The sequence below is a fragment of the Lycorma delicatula genome, chromosome 7 (genome assembly GCF_047948215.1).
Source record: "Lycorma delicatula isolate Av1 chromosome 7, ASM4794821v1, whole genome shotgun sequence".
Lineage (NCBI taxonomy): Eukaryota > Metazoa > Arthropoda > Insecta > Hemiptera > Fulgoridae > Lycorma > Lycorma delicatula.
Genome location: NC_134461.1, coordinates 3,887,125 through 3,914,720, shown reverse-complemented (window position 1 = coordinate 3,914,720; position 27,596 = coordinate 3,887,125). Strand labels below are relative to the sequence as shown.

The 27,596-nt window shown below is 29.6% G+C and overlaps 1 protein-coding gene across 3 annotated transcripts in view; it reads left to right on the top strand.

Moving 5' to 3' along the window:
• Positions 1-25,599, top strand: part of LOC142327343 (voltage-dependent calcium channel type A subunit alpha-1-like) — a 149,482-nt gene extending 123,883 nt beyond the window's left edge. For all 3 annotated transcript variants that reach the window (XM_075370297.1, XM_075370298.1, XM_075370299.1), the window contains exons 26-32: positions 3,712-3,777; positions 9,835-9,938; positions 13,559-13,703; positions 15,566-15,693; positions 19,035-19,243; positions 22,301-22,405; positions 25,464-25,599. In XM_075370297.1, coding sequence (XP_075226412.1) covers positions 3,712-3,777; positions 9,835-9,938; positions 13,559-13,703; positions 15,566-15,693; positions 19,035-19,243; positions 22,301-22,405; positions 25,464-25,549 — 843 coding nt within the window. In that variant the 3' untranslated portion in view covers positions 25,550-25,599. The remainder of the gene's footprint in view (positions 1-3,711; positions 3,778-9,834; positions 9,939-13,558; positions 13,704-15,565; positions 15,694-19,034; positions 19,244-22,300; positions 22,406-25,463) is intronic.
• Positions 25,600-27,596: the final 1,997 nt, after the last annotated feature.

The window sequence follows — 27,596 nt, the reverse complement described above, 5'->3', positions numbered from 1 at the left end:
ATCAACAACAGTGGGATGTGGCCTGAAGCTTTTTTTTAAACGGTCAAAAAATTACAATCTCCACAAATCATGGAGCAGTAAAGTATCCGGTTCACGGGACAGATTAATTTTTCATCCGGCCGAGATTGTCGGGCTAATTTTAAACGTAAGACTATATTAGAAAAAGAAGCAAATAGTCAAAATTAAAATAAATTTCAAACCGCTCAAAAGACAGAAAATGACACAAAATAAAAGATTTGACCCGAGAAAATTAATAGCCGATGAAGGTTACATGCAAGAAACGGCAAACGTAGACAACGCATTAGAGCTTAAACAAACCATCTAGAAATTACAACAAATAGCGGAAAAAATAGCCCCGCCAAACCTCAAATTAAAACATCGGTTCTGGACCGAAGAATGTAACCGTGCAGTCATTGCTAGACGCCAAGCCTGGGTGAGACATCAAGGAGTGAGGTCTGAAAAGTCCTCTCAAGAACTAATCGAGCAAAGAAAACTTACACAGAAAATTCTTCGGCAGGCCGAACGAAAATTCCACAATAACATCGCTAGGAAGATCGAAGAAAATTTCCGTGGAACTAATTCCAGGGAGTACTACAAAACCTTCAAAAGACGATCGCAACATTACCAGGCACCAACGTTAACGCTTAAGAACAAAGAAGGAAAGGTAGCGCACAGCAATAGGGAAAATGCCCGAATCCTTGTCAAAGCATTCGAAGAACTTTTAAATACGGAAGAGCCTGAAGAACTCCTGAGAATTGACACGGACACACCAGTGAAAACAGAGCGATCAAAATTAACTCCGCCTGCTCTACAAGAGATCGAACGAGCACTTAAGGAAATAAAAAATTATAAGGCGAGCGGAGAAGACCAAACGGTTGCCGCGCATTGGAAATTCGCTGAACCTAACATCTTAGAGATATTGCAAAGGGAACTTACTGAAATTTGAAACAGCGAGAGACTTCCAGACCACCGGTCAACAGCAATCATCCACCCCTTATTCAAGAAAGGCGATAAGATGGATCCAAACTATAGAGGGATCTCCCTATTAGATTGTACGTACAAGATCTTCTCTAGAATACTTTATAACCGTATAAAGGATCAACTGGAGAAAGAATTAGGAGAATACCAGGGCGTATTCAGACCCTGGAGAAGTTATGCAGAACAAATTATCACCTTAAAACTAATTACGGATATGTATAAGTTGCGACGCAAGGGCATAATCAATACATTTGTGGATTTCAAGAAGACATATGACAGTATCCATATACCGTCTATCCTTAGGATTCTGAGGAGTTTTGGGCCGCACCCAAAACTGGTGAAAATGTTGGAGCTGACGATGACGGGCAGCCGGTCGAAGGTGAAGTTCAGGTGGGAGATATCGGAACCTTTTGACGTAAAAACTGGTCTCAGGCAAGGAGACGGATTGTCACCATTACTGTTTAATTGCGCATTAGAATACATCAAGCGACATTGGTACGAACAAAATCAGAGAAAGTAAAAATTGGAAGTAAATTTAACAATGTAAGCCTTAACTGCTTTGGCTTCGCAGACGATCTAGCGTTCCTTGCGGATAAAGAGGAGGAGACTGAACACCAGATAGAATCATTAGCCTCTGTCGCAGCGAAAATTGGACTTCAGATCTCGTACGAGAAGACAGAAGCAATGTTCACTAGAAAGACAAAGCAGAAACATTTGGAAATCAATGGTCGCAGAATTAAAATAGTATCAAAATTTATTTATGTGAATCCATCACATGGAATCTAAACGAGAAAATAGCCTGGCAAGAAAGAGCACACAGACTAGCGATGGCACAAGTGGTCACTTGAAACACCTATAACAAGAAATGCATCTCCAAACAAGCCAAAAGACACTATAATATGGTAATCAAACCGGTAGTAATGTATGGGAGTGAAACACTGGGTCAAATCAAGATAGCATCGAGAACTGAAAAATTAGCCAAAATAGAAAGAAGGATCGTAAGGACCTGTATTGGCAGGGTAAACTTGGTGGAAGGAAAGTGGAGATTACTCCCAAACCGTAAAATCTATGAGGTCGTTACACCAATTACAGAAGAAATAGGAAAGAAGAGATAAAATTCTTTGGCCACCTCTTGCGTTTGGACGAATCAAGGAAAAGTAAACAACTCTTGGAAAGACTGCTAAAGCTAAAAACGCAACCGGTGTGGCTCACTGAGGTGCTTCAAGACATCAAAGAAGCAGGCATTGCACTGCAAGATCTCAGAACAGGACCTGGAAATTATAACAACTTGCCCGTTGTTAAATTTGCAGAAAAGCCTAAAAAGAGAACGGGGACGGTTTGGACAGAGGAACGGAAAAGGGATTTTTCCAGGAAAAGGAAAGAGTATTGGAAGATAAGAAAGACTAAACAGAAATGACTAACTGGTCCTTCAGAGTTGAAAAAAAGAAAAAAAAGAAGCAAATGGGAAAATGAGTAAAAATATTAAAAAGCAAAGATGGAAAATGAATTAAAGAATTCTGAATAGGAAAACAGCTTTAAAATAAATATGTGCAAACAGAGTTATTTGACCTAGGAAGAGCATTAAGGCAACATGCTGCTTGTTCCCATTTCCTCCCTTGTTAAATATGTATGTTGTAAATACGACAAAAAATGCTCTAGAAGAATATGAAGAGATTAAAATTGTTAGAAAGATAATAAATTATATATGAATCAAAGATAATTGATGCTTTTAAAAACGTGTAAAATCAACATTAAAAACGTATAAAATCTTCAATAGATGGTGAAGATAAAACATATAATAAACACAGTATTATATGAAAATGAGAGTAAGGAAAGCAAAAGTAATGAGGAGAGAAATAAATTAGATGATAATATCTACACAAAATATTGAACAGATAAACAGTGCTTAGGTAAAATTTTAACAGAGCTGCTGGAGTGAAAATAAAATTAAAATAAGACTCATAACGGCTAAGGAAGTTGATGATAAAAAGAAACAGTTATGTAGTAAATTAAACTTAAGATAGTGAAGAGCCTTATGAAGTGTTACATAAAATGAGAACAGTTAAAAAAATAAGAGTTAAAGGGTTGCTTGAAATCTACATATGAAGGAGATTAAAGAGTGAAATCTGAATAATAATAAAAACTTATCAGACTGATTCAAAACAGGAAAGCTAACTGGCTGAGACATATAAGTGGAAAATGGTTGATTAAAATACTACTAGACTAGGTGAAATGTACAAATAAGACAACCTGGAAAAGCAAGAAAATTACAGCTGACTTTAAAGTAACTGAAAGCTGAGAGGAACTCAAAAATTTGGCCAGAAATAAAGTGTGGAGATGGATATAGTGCAAGAAAGTCTCAGGGTCAATAATAATATGATGATGATAAATTGCATTAATTAAAAGCATAATAGAGCTTTTCTTTAAACCCATGAATCTGTGTAAAAAGCAAAGTTCTAGGTTATCTATTTAATGCCAAACAAAACATCTTAGTTTCTGGGTTCTGATGCCATTCAAGGATGGTATTTTCAAGATAAAAATTTTTCTGGCAATAAAAAATAATAGTGTTATTATAATCAAATGTCAGACTACCAATTGCCAATATAAAAAGTGAAGTAAATAAACTTTATGTTTTATTTATTTTTTATCAGTTTTACTGAAGATTATTTTAGTTTAAGTTCATTTCATGATTATCAAAATATGCTGTCAATCAAATGTGTTTAATTTTTGCAGGCTCTTCCTTCTACATTATTTCCGATCGGTTTACTTTTTATCATTTATGGAACAATAGGGAAAGAGGTTTGTTTTTATTTCATTATTTAAATATAACTGCCAGGATGAGTTGTGTATGGATGTGTGTGTGTGTGTATGTATATGCACATTAAAGTTTGTTCTTGGATGGATGTCATGTGTATTAATTAAATAAATAATCAAATGTACTCATTTTAGACACTAGGCTGTACTAGATTAAGATACTAAATAAAATACACTTATGATCTTAAAGACATTAAAATGAAATCATTTGAATGACTCGTCTAAAAAAAAATAAATAGATAAATTTGTTGCATTCTTGTAACATTATAAGTAAAAAAAAAGAAGTTATTTATAATCATAGTATAAGTTATAATATTTTATAATAGTAGTAGTGCACAATTTATAAATGTAAACTGTTTCAAATCTTGAGAAAGCATTGACCTCAGTACCAAGCTATTGAATCTATCAGGTTAACAAGTTTAAGGGCACAGTTAATATATATATATATATGCAATATTTGTTTAAACTGATAAATTTAAACAAATATTTTTAGAGCATTTTAGGATGTAAAAAATTAAAGGAACAATTTTTTTAATTTTGCTGATCATCTTGTTACACAAGGACATAAATAACAAATATATAAAATAGTCTGGAAATACGGGATGTAAATAATAACAAAATTGAATAATTAGAAAAATATTTATTTACTTCAATAACTACAGGCTAAACACCCGACTGTCAAACCAGAACAAGAACTGATCCTAAATAAATCCAGATAAAGGCAAAGTCATGCATTACCTCTCTAAAATGGTGGTATATTTACAAATATAAACATACACTTATGAATGAATAAGTAATTAGATTAACATGATGAATTTTTACATTATTTTGCGAGGTGCTAGGGGTTGCGCTGCAACTCGCGCATGGAGTCTTGCCATAACTTAAGTCTGGCTTCCTTGATGGTATAAACATACTCATTACGGGCGCACCAATAGATCCGCAGACCCTCAGCGCACACGTCATCAATGATAATCCCCGTTAGGGGGCAACACTGGTACCTTATACCAGCTATATAAGCCAGCTATTTCTGCATAACTGTAAAGTGATTACCTGATGCATAAGGTATATCATCCTCAATCTTTTTTTCTTTCAGGGCAGTTACATTTATTTGCTACGTAAAGCAGGCCGCAACTTGTTATGTACAAAATGGTCAGATAAGTTAAGATCGCCGGCACTTTAAGCAAAGGAGTTATAAATATAATTGAATAAGTATGAAATATTCCAAAAATTTATTTATTTAAGTATTAATGCGATTTTTTACACTGAAAAAAACTTTTTATGATTTTAAATAAATCAGGTTTATAATTGCTACATGCTACTCTTAATACAACATTAATACGTGAATCGGTAAGCCAGTTTCTATAAACGTTCTCTGCATACTTCATTTTAGAATAGGATGGTTGCACAGATATGTTGATGTAAACAATGTGAGCAACATTAGTACACATTTTTATACAGTTTTATATTTTTCAGGCACTAATTTTCAAATTTCTATATACTCTTTACTTCCTTTTTTCTTTAAAAATAACCTCTAGGTGCATATCGTTTTTGAACTCAATGAATTCGTCAAACAGCCTCCCACTATCATATCCAAATGTAGTAGCTACTTATGTAAGAGTTGCTGTTTCTAACTGCCAGGGATTTTGTATCGGTAAGAAACTATTCCCAATACTACTTAAAAATTGAAATCTGCTTTTAAATTCCTTGAATAAGGCAGATAAAAAACTTGAAATGATCATGTAGCTATCTGAAGAAATGGTAATACTGCCTTCCTTAAATTTTGTTAAGGTTGAAAAATGAAGTAGTATTTTGTTTTGTATTTCTTCCTAATACATACTTAGTTTCTCTTTTAACAAGTTAATAAAGTGTTCGCCATTCGTGAAACAATTATATTTTCACCTTGTAAACCAAGATTTAGATCACAAAATTTGTCTATAATGTCACATAGAAAGACTACAAGAGATTACCACCCACTATTGCCAAACTTGCTGTAAATTTTATTGTCTTCTTGTAAGAATAAAATAATTTCATGAAGTAAAGAAAAAAGGGCACTTCAGAACTTTTCCTCCACTTAGCCATCTTACAAAGTATGTTACTGTTAATCTCTTTTAAAATATTCTGTTGTTTAATTCTCTAGCTTGAATATAATTTGTTATATTAATGACAGTTTTCATCATGGCAACTACTTCTTTAATACATACAAATGTTGCCAAGTTTTCTTCGTGAATTAAGCAGTGAAATGTTAAGATTTGTTAAATTGCACTTTTTTTTAACAGGGAAACAAATCCCTTTTTAGATCCGATTATTGAAGGGTATCCATCAATTCACAACCAGTTTTTTTATTTCAATATTATTTTTCTCAAGAAATACACTAGTATTTTCTAGAAAATCCTCTGGTTTGATTATTCATTAGATGAGATTTTCAAAAATCTTCCTGAATTAAATTCTGTCATGTACAATATCTGACGATTATGGAACATCGTGATGTTACTGAAATGTCGGTAATAGAATTAATAATCAAGTTAAAATATTAAGAGTTTTCCTAATCATCTGATGTGATCAGAAATATGTTTCACAGGTAAAAATGTTAATTCATCTAACGCAGGTAGAACCTGAGAGTTGTAATTTCTTAATTTCTTATAATATTTGATTTTTATTGTTAAATGTATCAAATAATATGCCGGAAGCCATTTTCAAAACATTCCTTCACAACCTCTGCATCAGTAAATGGTTTCATATTTTTGCCAAGAATGTAACAAATTTCAAAAGACGCTCTTGTCACTGCTATTATGAGATCACAGACATTATGCTTTGTTGTCCTTGCAATAAGTTTTTGAAGGAAGCTAATTTTTCACGCCAAATTACAGACAGGAGAAAAGTGTCATAAAACAATTTGTGTTCTGTATTGATATCAATATTATACTATTTATAATGATAGTCTCCTGACAAATCAAACACATTGCTGAACCATTTTTGTTTAAAAAATTATCCCAATTGTCTTGAAATCTTCTATTTTCCTCAGAAATTTTCACGTGTTTTTAGAAGTCATTGTGGGTTGTTAAAGTATAGTTTTGCTTTTAAAATAATATTTCAAAGAAGTTTTTTAATAACATATTCTGTTTGAAATAATAATAAAGAAAATTTAATTACATAAAATAATAAATTGAAATTTACATAAATATCTTCACACAAAATGTAAGACAAATAAATGTTTAAAGTAGAAATACTGCACTTGTTATTGTTACTAGAGAACCGGCGAAAGAATTGTCTCCCCTCCAGTTCTACACAAGAAGCCAAGTGACACCCTGTCTGTTTACCCATCAACTGATGGCTACCACCAATTTCAATTTTAAAAGGTTAAATTTAAAACTTTGCAATTGGGTCGTATAGAATAGCTCAGTGACATGCATGTGGCCTGCAGGCTGTAGGTTGAGTAAGGCCAGGGTACATCATATATACCCACCGGGTTGGTCTAGTGGTGAATGCATCTTACCAAATCAGCTGATTTGGAAGTCGAGAGTTCCAGCGTTCAAGTCCTAGTAAAGTCAGTTATTTTTACACGGATTTGAATACTAGATCGTGGCTACCGGTGTTCTTTGGCGGTCGGGTTTCAATTAACCACACATCTCAGGAACGGTCGAACTGAGACTGTACAAGAGTACACTTCATTTATATTCAATTCATACATATCATCCTCATTCATCCTCTGAAGTATTATCTGAAAGGTAATTACCGGAGGCTAAACAGGAAAAAGAAAAATGTATCGTATATACATTTATCTAATTTATAAATATGAGTTTGTTGAATATACTTGTGATATGTTATGTGATATTGCTCTTCGCATACATACATACTGTTCATGTGTTTGTAACATAAAAAGAATTATAATAGAATGTCGCTCATGTTTATAAGATAATGAAACAGAGAATTGATTCAGTGATAATGGAAATTATCAACTTAACACAAAGATAAACGGACAGGGATTTCAAAAAATCAAGCCGTCTGATGTTTAGAATTTAAATATTAAGTTGTAAAATTACATACACATGCATTCACAGAGGAAGATGTAGAGTGATTTAATAAGCAACAATCAGATGAGTTTTGCCTTAGATAATATCAGATGTTAAGTTAAAGTAAAGTTTACAAGTTATTGAATGAAAGTTTGATTTAATAAAAAAGTTATAAAACCAAGTTTTGGAGTTAGACACATCCAAGCAAATTCAAATGGGGCATTGAAATTCTAATGGTACAAGTAGATTTAAAGAACTTGAAAAAGAGAAAAATGGTAATAAATTATAAGCTATTCTCAAGCAGCCGAGAATTAGTCATATGAGTCTTTCAGTAATGGATGAGATTATTTATCTTGAATCAATCATTGTTACCCTATTTGCTGACGACACAACTATGTCTATATTTTAAAATAATTATTTCAAAGCCATTGAAATATGGCAGCAGTTTAAAAAATTATTTACTGTTTAGATTGTAAACTTTTATCTTTAAACATGGATAAAACCATTGTATTGTACTTTTCAGGTAGAAAAACATTGCTGATCACGGGAATAGAATTCCCATTAATGATACTGATACTGTTTCTGTTGCCTTTTAAGTAAAATTGCAAAATTAACTGACAAGTTTTCTCAAGATGATCATATTGATTTTGTTTGAAACAAAATTAAACTGTAATGCTTTGCTTAAAACTACTTAATAAAAAGCCAAGCTTGTCGTAGTTAATAAATATTTATTGTTCTCATGTACATTCCTATCTAAATTGTAATATCTCTTGGGCCTTCCTCAAAAATCAGAATGAGTTTAGTTTAACAAAAAAAAAAAAAAATTGGCAATCATATCATTATTTGCAGCCCATAAGTATAAACCACATAGACTGATATTTAAATAAAGGAGTTAATTTGTGTTTATATTTATAAATGTGCACTCTTGTTTGATCTCTATCAAACCAGACAATAGAACTGTTTTCATATAACTCAACAGGTTTTGAGAGAGTGGCTTTTATGTTTCCATCATTGCCATTTTTTAATAAATTACCGAAACATTTTAAAATTCTTACCAATTTATTTAAATTGTAATTAAAAGATTTTTCTTTACAAAAACATTACTTCAAAGTCAATGAATTTTTAAATAATATTAATTAAACAATTAAAAAAAACCATGAATTTTCTGCATCCTATTCAACGTGTATGTAACTAAAAGCTCAAATAATTATCAACAACGCCTACTGAATTGTGAATTACTTTGTAGTTATTTTTTACACTTAATATCTTTATATGTCTACCACAACATTACATATCATCTTTACATTATCTACATTATCTTACAATAATTTTTATGAACTTTATTCACACCTATTTTTTATTTATAATTAACTGAGTATTTTGTGATGCTACTTTCATCAAAGATTTACCATAGTTTCCCTTGATCCATCCAGGAAAATGCTGGGGTACTTCCTATTTTCATCTATGGAGTAGCACATCTACTCATTCCTAATACGATAATAATATATAATGTAATGTTATAATTTTCATTTCCACCAGTAAAATGCAGATAAATATAAAATTTAACAACAGTTTTAAATGTGTTTTAAGTTTTAAGGTTTTATTTTTGTGAAAGTCTGTAAGTGGTGTTCGTGCTGTTCTGTTAACAAAAATAATAATTTGAAATAGAGAATAAAATCGTTGCAAATATCATCTATCTTTATATAACTACATTTGTAATTTATTTCAGGCTTAGATTCTGTTCAACTTTTTCCACAAATTTATAATCTCACTATTAGCAGTAGTTATATCAGAGTCATTTTCAGAGAACATAAACAAAATGAATGCTGAGGAACTACTCTATTATAATTTGAAAAGGAACTGTTTCTTTTTAACGCTATTATATACTATTGATGTATGCAAAATTTGGTCTTAAATTACATTGTCCTGGTATAAATCCATTTTCTATCAGATGTAAGGGGTGATTAAATATTTATTTCATCATTAACAGTTTAGTCTAAGATAAATAACATCAAAAAATTACTTTTTTTAGGTAAAATCAAATTTTCCCGGTTACTATATGTCACCAGATTCATATACAGTAAATGATTACTTCAACTTTATTACAATGGGCACTACAATGATGTTACTGTTAAGGTAAATTTATAATTAATTTTTTTCTCTTTTTTTTTAGAATAAATCTTCCATAAATAGGTATTTTTAATGCTTTTCTGATTTTTTTTAACTTGGGCCACATTTTATCATTAAATATTTTGACATACAAAGAGAAACAATATTTTAAAACACTTGTGTTTTTTGTACAAACAACTCTCTATTACATTGTTTACCTGTAATTTGTTAAAACACTGGTTTTAGGTGTAACAGCTAATCCATAATCTTAACCACACTAAGTTACATAATTTTTTGTGAACATTTTTTCAAAATAAATTTCATACTTTTACTGTGATTTGACAACATATGAAAAATTTTAATTTGAAAACTGAATACAGTTATAGTATTCCTGTGACATCTTTGTTTAGAGAGCTAGATTTTTTATATACAAGTATCAGTAACATCTACCGATCATCAAAAGCATTAAATAGAATATCATCAACATTACCACAACATGATTATTGTAGTTTAATTACTCTAGTTACATTATTATTAACATGGTTAAGAACACATAACATTAAATGACTGGCACTCAGTTAGCAATTTTTTGTTTACTGGATTTCATACTAAGTTGATTTACAAAACTATGATCTTTGAGAAAGAAATACCAAATTACTTACTGGAAAAAGTTATTGATATTCATTTAATTTTTCTAATAAAATTCTGTGATCTTCTTTTAATACAATTTGTGAATATATGTTAAGAAAAAATTGATTTACCAGTAATTTCACAACATTCACAGGTTTTGTTGTTTACATCAAAAAATTATCCAAACATCAGTAATCTCACATTAATTTCATTTTCACTTTGTTACCATTACCGTTATCATCATTAGACTTGCAAAATTTACTTTAATTCTATTTAAAACATTCTTAACGTTAAAAAATCTGTCTAAGTCTTTTCTTTTAAAAACAAAGTAATCTTATGTCATTTAGATATTAGATTTTATAGAGATATGACTGTAAAGTTTGGTTGAGATGTGCTTTCAACTTTTTTCTTTCCTTCGTTTACAATGAGGAAATCAAAATAAAGTTATTAAACATGAATTGTAATGAAAATTCATAAAATCTGATTGTACATATTCAAACAATAATCTCAAAACGAAAACACTGATTTTAAAACAACTGTTATCTAACTCTTAGCTTGTATATATAGTTGGTAATCATCATTGCATTTTATGATTTATCTAAATTTTTATATTTTATTTTATGAATTTTAACGTAGGTTGCAATGTTCATCTTGTAATATTTTTTAGATCTGTCATATCACCACAGAACAAATCTACATGCTTCGAATATCTTAACAAGGACACAGATATGATTTTAAATAATTTAATGACCTTTCACAAAATAAAGTTACTAAAAATACTTTCCCAGCACTGCTCCTTATGTTCAACAAGATTTTAAAATTGAAATAACACAATAAAGTTGTTAAGTAAAACTTCTTTAATTCTAAATAAAAGGAGTAAATAATAATTACATTATTATAATATTAATTATTTGGCTTTTACTAATTTAAAAATCAAACAATATTTAACCTCCCGTGAAGTTAATAATTTTATTAAATAAAAAAAAATATATAATAAAAATTGTGAATATAATTAATTATTAAAGTTATTAATGATTATAATAATTTTTTTTCTTCACTGTTTTGGGCATCGACTACTTTGGTCATTAGTCTTTTTCCCAAACAAAAACAAGACCCAAAAACTCAACTCAGATATTAAGAACTAACGAGTATTAAACAATCTTCTTAGTAAAAAAAATACTACAACCTTAAATATTAGAAAAAATACTACCTTAAATATTCATAATGACAAAACTATCACATTTATTTATCATCTAGGTTTTCCTTTAAGCCATCCCTTCTTACACTTTTTCTCCATCCTCCTGATGGCTTCCACCTCTGATAACAGGGTATTTGAGGCCTCAGAGATGGTATCCTCTTCCTTCTCTGATACCAGGGATGTTCTGCGGCTGGCATCACATGATACCAACCTAGATAAAGTGGTTAGCACGCTTGGCAAAGAGTTCAAATTTGATGCACTTTCTAAATGACATTTTTGGGGTAGCTGAAGTACTCGCCCACTCCATAGGTGTCCTCTGGGCTTTATGGAGGTTCCATAGCTGCATGTTGCATAGTTTCTGTATCCAAGGCCTTCTCATTCATAATTTGTACCTGCACCACACCAATCTCAGACTTCTGCACCCTTACCACACCTTCCTTCACCTTATGATTGATCAAAGGACTGATGTTTTTGCCTTTTTCAGATGTCTCCTTATCGTTATGCACAGCATCCATCAGTGGTTGCATCTTTGCAGCTTTTACCGGTTCCTTTTGCTGAGAAAATTCCATCCTAGTATCTGTGATTTTTCTCAATCATAGCAGCAAGGCTTGGTGCAAGAGCAGAAAGGAACTGCTCCACATTAACTGGATGAAAAAGGGGCAGCAGCTGCTTCTGAATAACTCGTTGTTGGTCTACATGCTTGACTGCAAACAATTTTCTTCATTTTAGGATAACTTATTTTTTGCAAAGTTTTAACCTCCTGAACGCCTTTTCCATTTTGTGTACCAGACAGTTTCTTGAATGGCAATTATGATACCCTTTGTAGTTAACACAAACTGAAGGATCTTTGTGCAGATCGTCTTCATGAGTTTCCACACCACACATGCAGATTTCTTGTCTTTCTTGGTGAGGTTAGATCTAAGTGTTAACACATGCGAAGCCGAAGGAAGAACCTCACCATTTCTCTTCATAGAACACTGAATCACTCCTTGACTTGGCATTTCCTCCACTATTTCCTCTACCATGCAATTAAGAAGATCACAGCAAACAACTCCTTTTGATGAGTTAATGTGCTGATCAAGCATAGGGAACTCACTGATCTTTATAGCTTGAATTTTTTGGCTTTGACTATTGTTTACAATTTTGATGTACAGACCGTTGAAATATCTCCTAGCATGTTTCCTTGACAGGACCACCAGCGCAATTTGTTATCTCTCAAGCAATTAAGAAAGGGCTGACTTTCTGGAAGTTGCCATTCTCTTCATTTTCAAACTTTCAATTAAAACTGTTCTTTATCCTCAAAAATATTAAAGAGAAAACTAAACTCACCATAGAAGCAGGCATGTATTAATATTTATAAGATTTAATTTTCAAAGTGCGACACTCAGAAACTACATAAGTGATTACAGCTCAAAATCAACAATTAGGACATATGGCAGATATTTGGTTATCAGCTGTCTGTGGGTGGAAATTTCTGAATGATGTCCCACTCTACAAGTTCTCTGAAAATTTGCAATTTTAAAGATTTTGACATCTTTAAGATAAATTTAAACATTTATCAACAGCTTGAAAATTGTAATTTAATATGAGGTATTTCAAACTCTTAATGTGTATAATTAATTTAAAGCAGTTAAATACGCAGACTAAATGTCTACTATTATCGATAATATAAAAGTTTAATTCATTTGTTTTTCTTTATATAATTTATTTAATTTTTCAACGAGTAATATAAGGGTCATGTTATTAAGGGCTCTTGACCCTTATGCATAAACAAAAAAAATTAATCAAATAATTATTATTATAAATATTTTTTTTTTAGGACAGCAACCGGAGAATATTGGTTATGGACGATGAATGATATTACTAATTTAGAAATTTTTAATAGAAGTATTATTAATCAATACCTAACAGTTATTTTTTATCATGCTTATTTTATAAGTTTTGTATTTTTATCAACTTATATGGTAAGTTAATTTTTTTCATTTTGTATAATAGATTAAAATTTTATATTCTCTGATAGTATGTCTAGTAAGAAGATATTATTAGTAGTGTTGTAGTAGCGAAAAGGGTTATGGAAGAGTGGTAGTGGCGTAGAGCATAATAGATGTTACTCAATCCAAGATATTGGATTGGATAAGGAGAACAACATTATAGAAACATTTTCATGTCGAACACTACTTCATCACAAAATTTTTTTTTTTTTTTTTTAATAAAAATTATTGAAAATTATGGATTTAAAAAGAAGAAAAAGCAAAAGTAGTAAGAGTGTATATGTAATTAAACTTGCTCGTTGAATCATGTTCAACTAAAAATGATGACTTAAATAAAAAATCATTCTGTAAGTAGTGCAGCCATTATTTAATCTACAAATCGTTATTGTTTAAATATATATTGGTAAATATTGTATTAAGTGTTGAATTGACTATAATTTTTTAGAGCTAGATTAATTTTTTAATTTCCTTTATTACAATTATTTAAATCATTATTAGACTTTTTAATGTTTTTTTTTAGTGCATGAGACATAAGTACATTAAATTATTAATCGCTGAAATATTAATGTCTTCCATTTTAGTAAATTAATTAACTACTGTTAAATTTTATTTTATTAAAAATAATTTGTCTAAAACAGCAAACAAAAAATTAAAATATATCCCACGAAAGTATTATAATGAAGCAGATATAAATACAATTAAATGCAATGAAAATACTGCAAAAATATTATATTATCACAGTAGGCAGAAAATTTACAAGACATTTTCACGAACATGTATGTAAGTTATATTATATAGAATATTTATTTTTATATTTTTAGGCCTAATTTAAAAAAAAATATATATATTGATTTGAGTAATCTTTTTACTATTATTTGTTTTCTCTAATTTTTATTTATATTGTTTTTAAATTATAAGAAAAACATTATAGCATTTTTTTGGTATTTATTTATTTTTATTGTTTTTAGAAGGAAATTTTTTTAAGCAAATATTTAGTTGTTCTATATTAATCTTCTTTTTTTTTTGTTTACTGATTCTTTTAAACTAAAGTAAATAAATCAAAACATTAAAGTAATGAAAATAAATTTTATCCCTTTTTTTACATTTAATTCACTTTAAAACACCAAGTGGCATTGAAACCAGTTAATATAAGAAAAAACTATACTCTGTATACTTTACAAGCTCTGATCCTCTGTGCGTCTGAGGACAAATGGGTGCATTACTAAAACAAATGTTGCACAGGCTTGTGTTTGTTTCTAGGTATTTGGCTTGTCACAGCACTATGCATTTACATTTGATTGGATGTTCATTTCCTAGCTAGCTCCAGGAATATGCCAGTATAATATCCTTTTATGTTGAAAATAGTCATAGTACTGAATATTTTATAATGTATGATCACTCAAACGTTCTTAACACTTGTGTTTTTTCAAGTTTAAGATTTTTAATGAAATAAAAGTAGAAATAAGATATAACCAGTTTCAGATTGTAACCAGTTTTGATTACAATTTCAGTTCATACGGATGAGCCATGATTAAAATATTACAAGTTTGACTTAAACCTAAGTCTGAATATTAATTTTTGACTTAGCCAATTAACACTATTATGGATAGTAGAAGCTACAGTTAAAATTTCAGCTTGATTGGTCAAGCATTTCTGAGATATCGATGTGACATGCATACAAACATCCAGTCAAGATTATTGAAAATTTTGTATAAATATTAAACATTCTAAATAGAATTATTTGTTACTTATTTATCTAACTTAACAATAAAGAAAAAAAATTTTAATTTTGTGAATCACAGTATAAAGAGAATATTTTTAATTTTTTTTTTCAGTTTTTAAATCTAGTGCCAGCTATGATTGTTGATAATTTTAGTAACCTTTTATTGAATGAATCAGTTTTGGGAGAACATCACTTAGATGAATTTCGTTCAAATTGGACAGAGTATGATCCAAAAGCTACGTAAGTATTAACCATTCCCGAGCTATTTACGATTATATCCACAAACGCGGATTTACTCAGCGATCTATTTACAGTTATAACCGCAGCCGTGTTTTGTGTTGAACGAGCTTTATACGGATATATTACCATTTCCACGTTATGCTTCATATAATAAATTGTGCTTTCTGAAATCACCAATAGAGATAAAGTAAAGTTTTTCTTACCTTATAATCGGTTGTTATAAAGTTTCGACAGCAATAAAAGAAGTATTTTGACTGTGTGTTATTGTACATGGAGTCTAATGTTGGAAAGTTTATATTTCGTTTTGTGGATGTTCCAGTATGGTTTGCTATCTTGTGAAATAACATTTTTACAAATGGTGTGTTCGATGTGATAGTCTCGATTTTGTTTGTAGATAGGCTATTTAATTTATATGTAAAGATGAATAGTCCTGGTAGTTCGTATATGAGGTTCGCCAAGAACTCGTACATATGAAAAATATGAAATTAATGAGCTAATTTATTTTATTAGATCCAACTGCATGCAGCAAGATTTAATGAACATAAAAACATTACATATTTAAAGATTGCATTTATTTAGTTTAGGACCCAAATATTTAAATTCCATTTTTATGAATAACACAAGTCCAATTAATTTTTTCCTTATTTTTTTTTTGTCAACATTCATGATGTAAGTTTATTTTCATTAAAAAAAAAAAACATTCAAGAATTACCTTGAAAAATATATACTCTGCATGATAAATAACATTATGGCGTATAGCTTGGTAAGGTTGAAAATCACAATTAAAATATTGCAGATATAAGGATATGAATTTAAATACACTACTGCGGGAATTTGCATCAATTGACAATAATGAAATTACTTAAAGTTAAATAAAACAAACGTATAAATACTGCCTAATCAACAGAGATAAAAGTTGCAACGAACTTTTAAACTCGTTAATAAAAATGGAATAAAAATGTAAGCAAGGAATGTACGATCTTGATATTACCATCATCTATGATTACACCACTCTTCACAGTACAAATTAGTTGTCCATTATTGCTTATTTTTAATATTTTTAAATTGCACAGTGTTGAAAAAAACTTTTAAATAACTACGTAAAAAATATGTTAAGAATATATATATTTTTTTTTTTTTTTGTTTAACCTCCGGGGCCGCAGTTAAGCATTACTGTACAGAGGATGAGATGAATGATTTGTAGCGTGTGCAAAATGCCATGCCTGACCGGGATGTTAAGATTATTAACTTACAAAAACCACACGTATAAAAGAATAAGAAGTTACTTAAGTGCATAACTTATTATTTATACACATTAAAGGTGCAAAAAATTCAGGTTATTTTTTTAAACAGCATTATCTAAAAACTCACTGTCAGTAATATCAGTACTGCTGAATAAAATATTTCAGTTTTATTTAAAATAATTTGATGAGATCTTTTAAATTCCTCTGTAATTTATTATAATTGGCTATAGATGTAGTAAAATAAGGCTCTTTCATGTACAAGCAAAGTATTGTAGATATGAGAAAATAGTTCTGCAGTCTGACTTGATAGATATAGATATTGTTATATTTTTTGGAATACTCGTAAGTACAGTAGGAACTCGATAATTTGTCACCTTTGGGACTGAAGGGGTGACGAATTAACGGAAATGACGAATTTCCATATAGTGTAAAAAAGGTTGGGTTACATTAAAATTAATACTGTATTGGCCTAACCGTTATCACCCCCCTCCCATAAAAAGAGCGCAAACTGAGGAGATTTAACTACAGTATTCTACTGAAAATTTAGTATTTTATTTTATTATACAGCAACATGCAGTTGCTGTATACTTACATAAGTTGGTATACTTACATAAGTAAACCGTTCACTAACACAATTTTTTATAGAAATTACGTATATACTATATTATACTTTATATATTTTTTTAAGTAACACTATAATACGTAAGTCAAAGACTATCGCACAGTAACTATAGAACATTGTAGGCCTATGTTTTGTTATTTAAGCACTTCTCTATAAAACCTATAACCTAAAAGGTACTGTATTTAAATTTATGTTTACATATTTACACTTCATTTTACTTTTTAAAGAAATCTGTAATTTTTCTTTGCACTTAAATGTTCCTTTCTTTTTCTAATGCGAATTGATAAACTTGTCGCAAAGCAAGTAACTTCGCCCTACCTGTGCTTCTTTTTGATCAGAATAACATTCGATTCATTTCGTCAGCATTTCCACGACTTCTTTGCAGCTCATTTTACTCTCTGGATTATCATCGAATACTTCATCTTCGGTACCTTCCTTTAAATTTTCTTTATTTTTAATATCATTAACAATTTCTTCATCGTTTAATATTTCATAGCCTAAATCTGTTGTCTAATTTTACTCATTCTTCTGTCTCCTCATTTGTAACATAATTTAAATCAGGAATGCTGTCATAAGTTTCTTTCAGTTTCAAATTTTTGTTTACATTTTCTTCTTCAGATACTGGTAGCTGATAAGAGGACACAATTTATTCCATTTCAAGGAGCTCAAAAAAAAATTCAAACTCTTATAACGTTTTTGATAGACTTTTTTTATACATTTACTAGACATTTTTTCTCCATGGGTACAGTAGTACAGTATACAGTAATAGATACAACACTAGTACGAACAACTAACTCAGACGACACAAAGTTCACTACTGTAATGGATTTCAGAAACTGAAAGGAAATAACGTAATACAGTATTTATGATAAAATACTATATTGTGTAAGAAATATGTAAACACTGATTACATAATAGCGCCCAAATGAAAATGTCTATATGAATGAAAGAATGTGAAGTTATTCTATCAGTTCTTTTCTCATGCGATTACTGTAATTTATTCATAACATACGGTAGGCTCATATAAAAACATTGGTGGCAATTAAGGGTGAATTTTTATGCTGTAGCTCTAAACAGATAAGAGTACTTTTTATTAGTAATTAGAAATTTCATTTACTTTTGTGCATCAGAATTGTACCTCTAAAATAAAAATCACAAATTTGCCACAAGGGTGACGAATTATTGAATGAGACAAATTAATGGGTGACAAATTATCGGGGTTCTACTTCAGTTTTTCTGACTATGACAATAAAAAAAGTCTGAAGAAATATTTTAAACTAATAAAGTACATGGAGAATACTACAGACAACTGAATTTAATGGTATGAAAATCAAAAACCCTACCTCACTGTGTCAATAGTTATGATTATATACAGTGTATACATATATAAAATTTACCTATAATGAAATTTCAAAAAATTAGTGCGAAAAGATACGTTACTTTTTTGTGCTCTAAAATGAATGATTTTTTTTCAGGAGGAAAATTCATTACAAAGAATTTTTTGAAATGTTAAAAAAAATTCCACCTCCACTTGGATTTGGCAGCAATTGTCCGAAAGACGTGGCACACAAGAAATTAATGAGATTGAACATACCGGTCGGTGAAGATGGAAAAATTGGATTTAAAGTTTCCTTGTTTGCACTTATAAGAGATAATCTTAATATTAGGACTGGAAATTTTACAAGTTAGTATATTTGTTATAGTCACCGTGAAATAGATCGTATTACCAGATTTTGGTATTCATTACTGAAATAAATCCTGGTGAATTTAAAGATAACATTGCTAGTCTCAATTGTTTATATAAAAAATATTTGGTCTCGCATGTTAATAGACCACTGTTTGCCATTTTTACTCGGCTACACCAAGTGGAAGAAACAGAGACTCTCGTTTAATTGTTAGGAATGACAGTGTAAAATAAACAAATAAAAAATTTAAACCGACTTAACTTGTTTTATATTGCAATTATTTATTTAGCGATTAAATAAATGATATTATTTATAATAAATGTAATAAAAGTGAATCGGCCTTTAATAACTTACTACTACAAATACCAGCTATTGTGTTGAGCTCTCATTTGGACTCCATAATACATATTCCACCCTATTAACTGTCATCGGTAGAAAAACTTTACCTTCCTCTATTATTATACCTCTAATAGACCATTTTTCTGTTGAATAAATTACATTCAAATTGCATTATCGACTGATGAATTCCACAGAAGCTTATAAAGAAGCTTGTACATGGTAAAGTGAAAAAGGAAATTTGTTGCCTATGAAAAATCCCATGCCTGACCGAAATTCGAACCAAGGACCTCCATATAAAAGACCAAGATGCTATTGCTCTGCCGTAGAGATCAGCAAAAAATCTTTAAATTATGTAACCTAGAGAAGCCGCAGAGAATACACAAACAGTAAAGATACTAGGCTTTATACTACTTATTTCCAGCGTTTAACCAAAGATTTACAGACCAAAATTGATTTTGGTGATTTTTACTACACCACCTTTATCCAATCTTTCTAATTTTTTGAAAATCTTATCTGATGATAAGATCACAACACATGTTCTCACTCATTTTATTCCGATCGAGTAAAACAAGTGAGAACTAAGTGTTCTCTAATTTTACTCTAATCGAGTAAAATTATTCATTCATAAGATGTGAAAAAATTTACAAAATATGAATATATAGTTCAAAGACATACAAAAAAAAATAATAAGTAAAAATAAAAACACCATAAAAAATAGATTTTAAATGAATGCAAGATAATAAATGAATTGCGGCTCAAAATATTTCATTTTGAGAACGATAAGTAACTGAAAGCAGATAAATCATAATCGTAGAATATATATACAAAATTACAATTACAAAATGGTTCGGCCATAATTTTATAAAACATACCACTTTATCAGGCTGTAATTCTGAAATTGAATCAGTTTTACAATTGTAGGTTTAACCGTGTACCAAAAATATAAATAAAAACTGAAGCCAACACACACACAATTTTTAACTAAGATTTCGTTATTTCTGGTTACAAGTACTACAAAAATCGAGAAATATTCACATGCGGTGATGGTAATTCTTTCATTGATGGCTATACTTTTCCTATAATACATATGGCTGTCATTTAGTGCAACGATCAGGAAAGTAATAATGATGAGTGACAGTCTGTTAACATATGAGTAGCAAAATTTATAATTCCAACTGATTAATTTGACTTTTGTGAAGTACGATAAGTCACCGTTAAGTGATAAATCACTGAACAGGAAACAAATTTCCCAATTTGGTCTACACGCAAAGCAATCCCAAGAACCACAAAAATACCAGGTTGTAATAACTCTACAGTTTTTTATGTCCTTAACACAGATAAATTAGGCATTTGGGTAAATGTTTTCAGAATACCACCTGGGAGATAGAGGTCAAAGATAAGTAAAAGAAATGGATAATAAGTAGAAAGGGACAATCTACTTAGCGAGAGAGTGTAAATAAAAAAAAAAAAAAAAACAGTCCCCAATAATAAGCGCAGGATTCTTTAAGAAACCCTCTCCCATCCTTAAAAATGTATGGCTTGTAGAAAAATCCAGTTAAACTACAAGTTACTTTGCCAGATAGCTTACTGGAAGATATTCTTATGAGATCTAAGTTACTCATTTTTTGGCTACATATAAAATCAAATTTTTTGTAACATTTGTTTATATAAAATGGCCAGTAACTAATTCACCTCCAATAGAACACTTTGATCAATAGATCCTCCCAAACAACTTTGTTTTGATTGTTTTATCTGCAATCAACCAACTGACTATTATGGAGGCCGAGGTACATCATAACTATATTTATAATTTATCTATTGTAAGTAACTTCAAGTGTAAGTAATAAAGTGATATATGTTTAAAGGACATCTCTTGTTGAACATTGTGTATGTACAGGATCGGACAAAAGTCTTAAATACATGTTTTATCTCTTCTTCTAGTCTATATGGGAAAGTGTTTTTACACGGTATTGGAAAGCTTTATATTATAAAATACAGTGTTCTGAAAATTAACAAAATTAAATTTTTTTATGTAAGCATACCACTATTTTTTAATGCCGATAGTCTTTATTAGAATAAATATTCTATTTATTTATTAGTTAGTTTCTAGTCTAAAAAACCCGATTTAAAGGAATTGAATTTTGTTTGAATTCATAGTTGTGGAGTAATCTGTTTCATTTTGGAAACTCGCTCGACTGAAATTTAAAAAGCTATTAATTTAAACTTTTACTACTCGTACAATTAAATAGGATTACTTATACTCATGTTCACTGTATTCAACAAACCGTGAAAATAGATTTCCTTTTTATATTAGAATAGCTTTTTACGTTAACAATATTGCAACATATTTCACTGTATCACAAAAGATAATTTGTTAATAATGTACATTTGTAATTTTTAAGAAATTAAGTCCAGATTAAACAGACGATAAGCAGCGGAATCTGATAATATAACAATAAATATTGTATAAATAGTTCATTTGTACGGCAACCAAAGGTCTCAGATTCAACTCCTGGATGGGGCTTGGAGTTTTTTCCAAACCACAATTATTATCAATTCATATGCAGAATGCTTGTTTGTTGGGATCGCGATAAAAAATTAAAAGACAAATTTGGGCAAACTTTCTCAATGTAAAAAGATTTTTATCGGTACGGTGTAAAAATGTTCTCGACAGAAGTTATTTATGACTAAGGTAAATTAGATAATTTTTTTATTAGTTTCAGAAAGAAAAAAAATTGATGAGGAACTGAGGGACACTCTGAAAAAACTATGGCCGCACATTAATATTGATGAATTCAATCTAATGATACCCAATATATCAGGTATTTTTTTATTTTTCTTATCAAATGTTTTTTTGTTAGTAAAAATATAAATTAAGTAAGCGAGTAATTAGTTATAGTGAAAGAGATGAGCAGCCACAGCCGGCTTGAAATAAAATCAGCAGTTCTATAAATATTAGAATTTTAATTAATAATTATTACATTACAGAAGCACCTTTGTTGAAACAGGATGGTGAAACGTGAATGATTACATTAAAATTGCTTTCAAATTGCATGGAAATTATTCTAACAGAAAAATTTTTGAAATTGATTATACATCTCCTTCAACACAAATTGCTACCAAACTTCACTGATGAAGAACCAGTATAATTAACTTCAAAAAGTACTTCTAAAAAGAATACTTTAAAAAATTTCCCATTTTTTAAGAATTTTAAATAATAAATTTAACAATTTGAAGGGAAAATCTAAGCTGTCTAAAAGAAAATTAATTTATTTATGGTCAAAGTGTTACTTGAAAATAAATAAAAGAAATTGGAAAAAGGAAATGATAAATATTTTTGGAATTCACAAGGTGTAATTAAATAAAAATATTCACACAGTATTTAAACTGTATGTCAAAACAGCTGCCATGTTGAAATAAAACTTGGGAAAATCAAAAAAAGAAAAAAACATGTTTTCTTTCGAGTTTTGATTATGAATTTTCATCAAGTAAAGGCTTTATCCACTGATTAATTACTTAAAATGGTGTGTGTGTGTGTATGATTATTCATAACTGACATTACAATTCATACTGATTGTAGAATATGTGACAGTAGAAGAAGAGAGCTCAGAGTCTGATGGAAGTAAGGAAGGAAAAGAAACAAATTCTGGTGATACAACTTTCGAACAAAGCAGTTCATCTGAGCCTCATTTACTGACTCAAGAAAATCTTAACAATCTCATATGAGATTTAAAGTTATCCAAAAAACAGTCTTGAAATGCTTGCTTCCCAGCTAAAAGTTTGGCATCTTTCCAAAAGAATACAAAGGGATGTACTTATCATAATCGTCATTCTGAATTTAAAAACTATTTTTCTGAAGAAAATGGCTTTGTGTTTTATAATGGCATTTCTTCTCTTATGGAGACATTCTGTAATTAACGTAACCCAACAGAAAGAATGGCACTTGTCCATAGATTCCTCTAAAGTTAGTTTAAAAGCTGTGCTTCTGCATAATGGCAATAAATTCCCAGCAGTACTTGTCGCTCACAATGCTAGTATGAAAGAAACACATGAAAACTTTAAATTTATATTGGAAAAGCTTCAATGTACAGTGTATGAATGGAATATCTGTGGCGATTTGAAGGTAATTGTACTTATTCTTGGTCTGCAGCTTGGTTACACAAAGTACTGTTATTTTTTGTGTGATTGGGATAGTAAGGACAGAAAAATCATTTCAATAGAAAAGAATGATCTAAACACAAATCACGCATTCCTGAACAGAAAAATGTGAAACATGACCCATTGTGTAATCCTAAAAATGTGTATCTACCTCTTATATATCAAAGTAGGATTAATCAAGAATTTCATCAAGGCTATGGACAATACTCCTGGTTTCATGTACTTAAAACAGAAGTTTCCTAAAATTAGTGATGCAAAAGTTAAAGAAGGAATATTTATGGGTCCACAAATATGACTGCTAATGTATGATGAAAAGTTTGAGGAACTATTGAATCCACTGGAGAAAGCAACTTGGCAAGCAATAAAAAATGTTACTCAGAATTTTATGGGAAATCGAAAGGTGAAAAATTCCCATGATATTGTCAACGATCTTATAAAAATTTGGTTAATATGTCCTTAAAAGTACACTTCCTGCACTCGCACCTAGATTTCTACCTGAAAAATCTTGGTGCAGTGAGTGATGAGCACGGGGAACACTTTCATCAGGAGATTTCAGCTATGGAAAAGAGGTATCAAGGCAAATGGAATTATAATATGCTGGCCGATTATTGTTGGACCATCAAGAGGGATGCTGCACAGGCAAAATATAGCAGAAAATCGTCATTTCTTACTTTCTAAGTGAGTTAAATGTTTTAATATTGAGTAGTTAAGGATGCAGAAAGTATCAAAATTTTTGAAATGATAAATACCTGTATCTCGGAAACCTTGCATGATGGAGAAAAACCGGTATCATATTTGAATTCAGGAGAAAAAATACTATCATAATCACTTATTTTTCTTTCTGAGACAAAAAAAAATTCTTTTTTATTCCCCAGTTGTGTTGATGTAACGTGATTGTTAGTAATAACTCAACTTTTTAACAGATTACAATGTGTGGTAAAACAATTGAATATATAAATAAATTACAAATAAAAGAATAGTCAATTATAGTGACAGTTAAAATACTGCACTTGTTTTAAAAGCTTATATTTCTATTACCACCAGCTGCTACTATACAAATCCAAAACGGCATTACTGATGAATTCTTGGCCAAGAGGAGGATTTTTCCATACTTTCTTTTGATCCCTCAATCTCTATGCAAACAGTATGCTTACTGTTTCTGACATAATTGTGTAATCTATAACATTATAATCTGAATAAAGTATTTATTTGTTAAATATAATTATTCCTTATTAAATTGTAAATACTGTCTAATGCCTTTTTCCACTAATTTTTTCTTAGTTAGAAAAACATATTTACAGTTTTATTCTATTTTCAATTCTTTCCTTTTATCCAAATGTTAAACTTATTTATGTTCAAATTATAACCATTTTGATCCACTTAGATAGTTAAAATTAACAAAACAAAATTTATACATCTAAAGGATTTTTAATATTTTATATGATGTCTAAAAATTATCAATATCTGGTTAAAGGAAAGGAATCGAAGACCAAATAATAATTATACTGAAAAACATAAAAACAAAGGAAAACGACAAGAGCATTCTTACCATTTACAGTTTAAAATAGAATTCGTCTAAATTACATAAAAACGTAATTTTAAAAGATTAAAATGTTCATAAAATTTATTTTTTTTTATTTAAAATAAAAGTGTATTACCAAGTATGCAGTGATAAAGGGTTATAATTCCTTTTTTCACTTCTGTTTTGTTTTTTCTGTTTAGATAAGCAATTAACAATTGGAAAAATGTATGCTGGCCGTTTAATACTTGATTATTGGAGAAGACATCATACAGTACCTCTTGATTAACAGCTAGTTTAAGTACCTATTGTAATGTAAATAAAACTTTATTTTTTTAATTTTGTTTTTATCTTATTGTATAATAACTGTCTGTATAATAGCTGTTAACTAACAACTGTCCAAGAGAAATGAAAGTTAAGCATAAAACTTTCACTTTTATTTACAAAACTAATGAAGCATTTAGGATATCTACTTTAGAACTAAAAGGAAGCGTGATAAGTCGTACCTATTAATTCATTCCGTTTTGTGTTTATTAGGTAGAATCACTGATACAAATATAATATTAAAATTATTAAATAACAAAATGCGAGTGCCTGTAAGAAAATCTAATGTAAAATACTTTATGAAATACAAGATTAGAATTCATAAAATATAATTGAATTTATCATGTAGATGATTTAAAGATTATTGTAGATTAAAAAAGATTCTGAAATCTCTACTGCACAAGAAAATTAAAAAAAAAGATGAAAAAAGAAAGAGAAAAAATGCTTGAATTTGTTAGCTTTGGTACGTTAGTAGTGAACAAGCTAAACTTTTTCATTTTGAAATTACCTCATATTTTCTGAAAACACAAAAATTATGAAATCACAATAATGTTACAATGAAAAAACATTGCTTGACAAATTTCCCTTTCTAGATCAGCCAAGTCCCGCTACAATTTTTATGCAACTGTTACCACAAGATTTAAGAAAACATACATAACAAAACATTTTAAATTGCAACTCTTTGCATACATTAGATTTTAGTCATAAGAGTCAATGCTTTATTTAATATAACTGCTTTGTTACTTGGCATTCCATAAAAGGGGAAATATCAATTTTGATCAACTTTTGACTACTTTTGATCAATGTAATTGACATAACGTTATCTGCATTATCTTACCCAACAAATAATTATATTCATTATTAAAATCTACTTTTTATTAAATTTTAGACATTTCTTTTAACATTAAAAAGAAACTAATAATGAAATAATTATAATCCTTTTCTTTGTATTTGTTTAAATTTAACTTGTAAAGCAATTGTAAGTTAATGCGATTTTAATATCTAAAAAGATGAATGTAAACGAGTAAAAAAATAACATCAACAGCTGCATACAGTGGGGTAAAGTTTTGATATTCTATCCAATAGATTAAATTTCAACAATAAATGATTAGAAGTTATCTTTAGCTTCGGTCATAAGAATAACAGAAACAAATTTTTAAGACATCAGTAATAAACAAATTTATGATTTTATTTTCTATGATGGTCAGCAGTAAAATAAGGTAAGATGTTTATTTTTAAAATGAGCAGAATCAAATTTTATTTATTTCACAGTGCAGTGATAGATATTCCCAGATAAAGCTCCCATCCACTCATTTTATGATGAGAAATGAATTTTGTAACGCATAAAACATGCCAAGCCTCACCAGGATTCATAATTATAATTTCAACTGATAAACTACCCTAACTTTCCATCTGATTCAGAACACAATTTGTTTGACTTATTTGTTGGTTGGTAAGTATATTTATGAATTTTATATTTATTTTCCCTATTTCTATTATAACTATTAATGATGATATCATCATCAGTTAACACTTTAAATGCACAGTTCGTTCTTTATTTTGTACTATGTGTAAGCTGTTTTTCAAAGTAGTCTAAATTATTTATTGTAATAAATGTTTAGCGAACTCATCATTCTGAGCAACATCAACGGAGGACCATGTTTTACCAAAATGAAATGTTCCATAGTTTACCAAAATGAAAATAGCTAATCCAAAAGAGTAGAGATAGTGTATGTTTTTACCATAAAATGCATGACTAGCACAGACTAATTTTACAAATAATTTCACCTGGATTCATACTACTACTTTCTGATGAAGAAACCGTATACAAGGATCAAGGAAAGTTCTGCCTGACTAAAAAAAAAAAAAAATTTTCATTATAGTTTGTCACCTTTACAATTCGATTAATTTATACAAACTACTTTAGAATTTTTTAGTATCCTCATAATGCAATTTTTCCAACTTGCAAATTAAGCAGTTGCCTTGGTTTTGACATCATTGTTTGAAAAGAA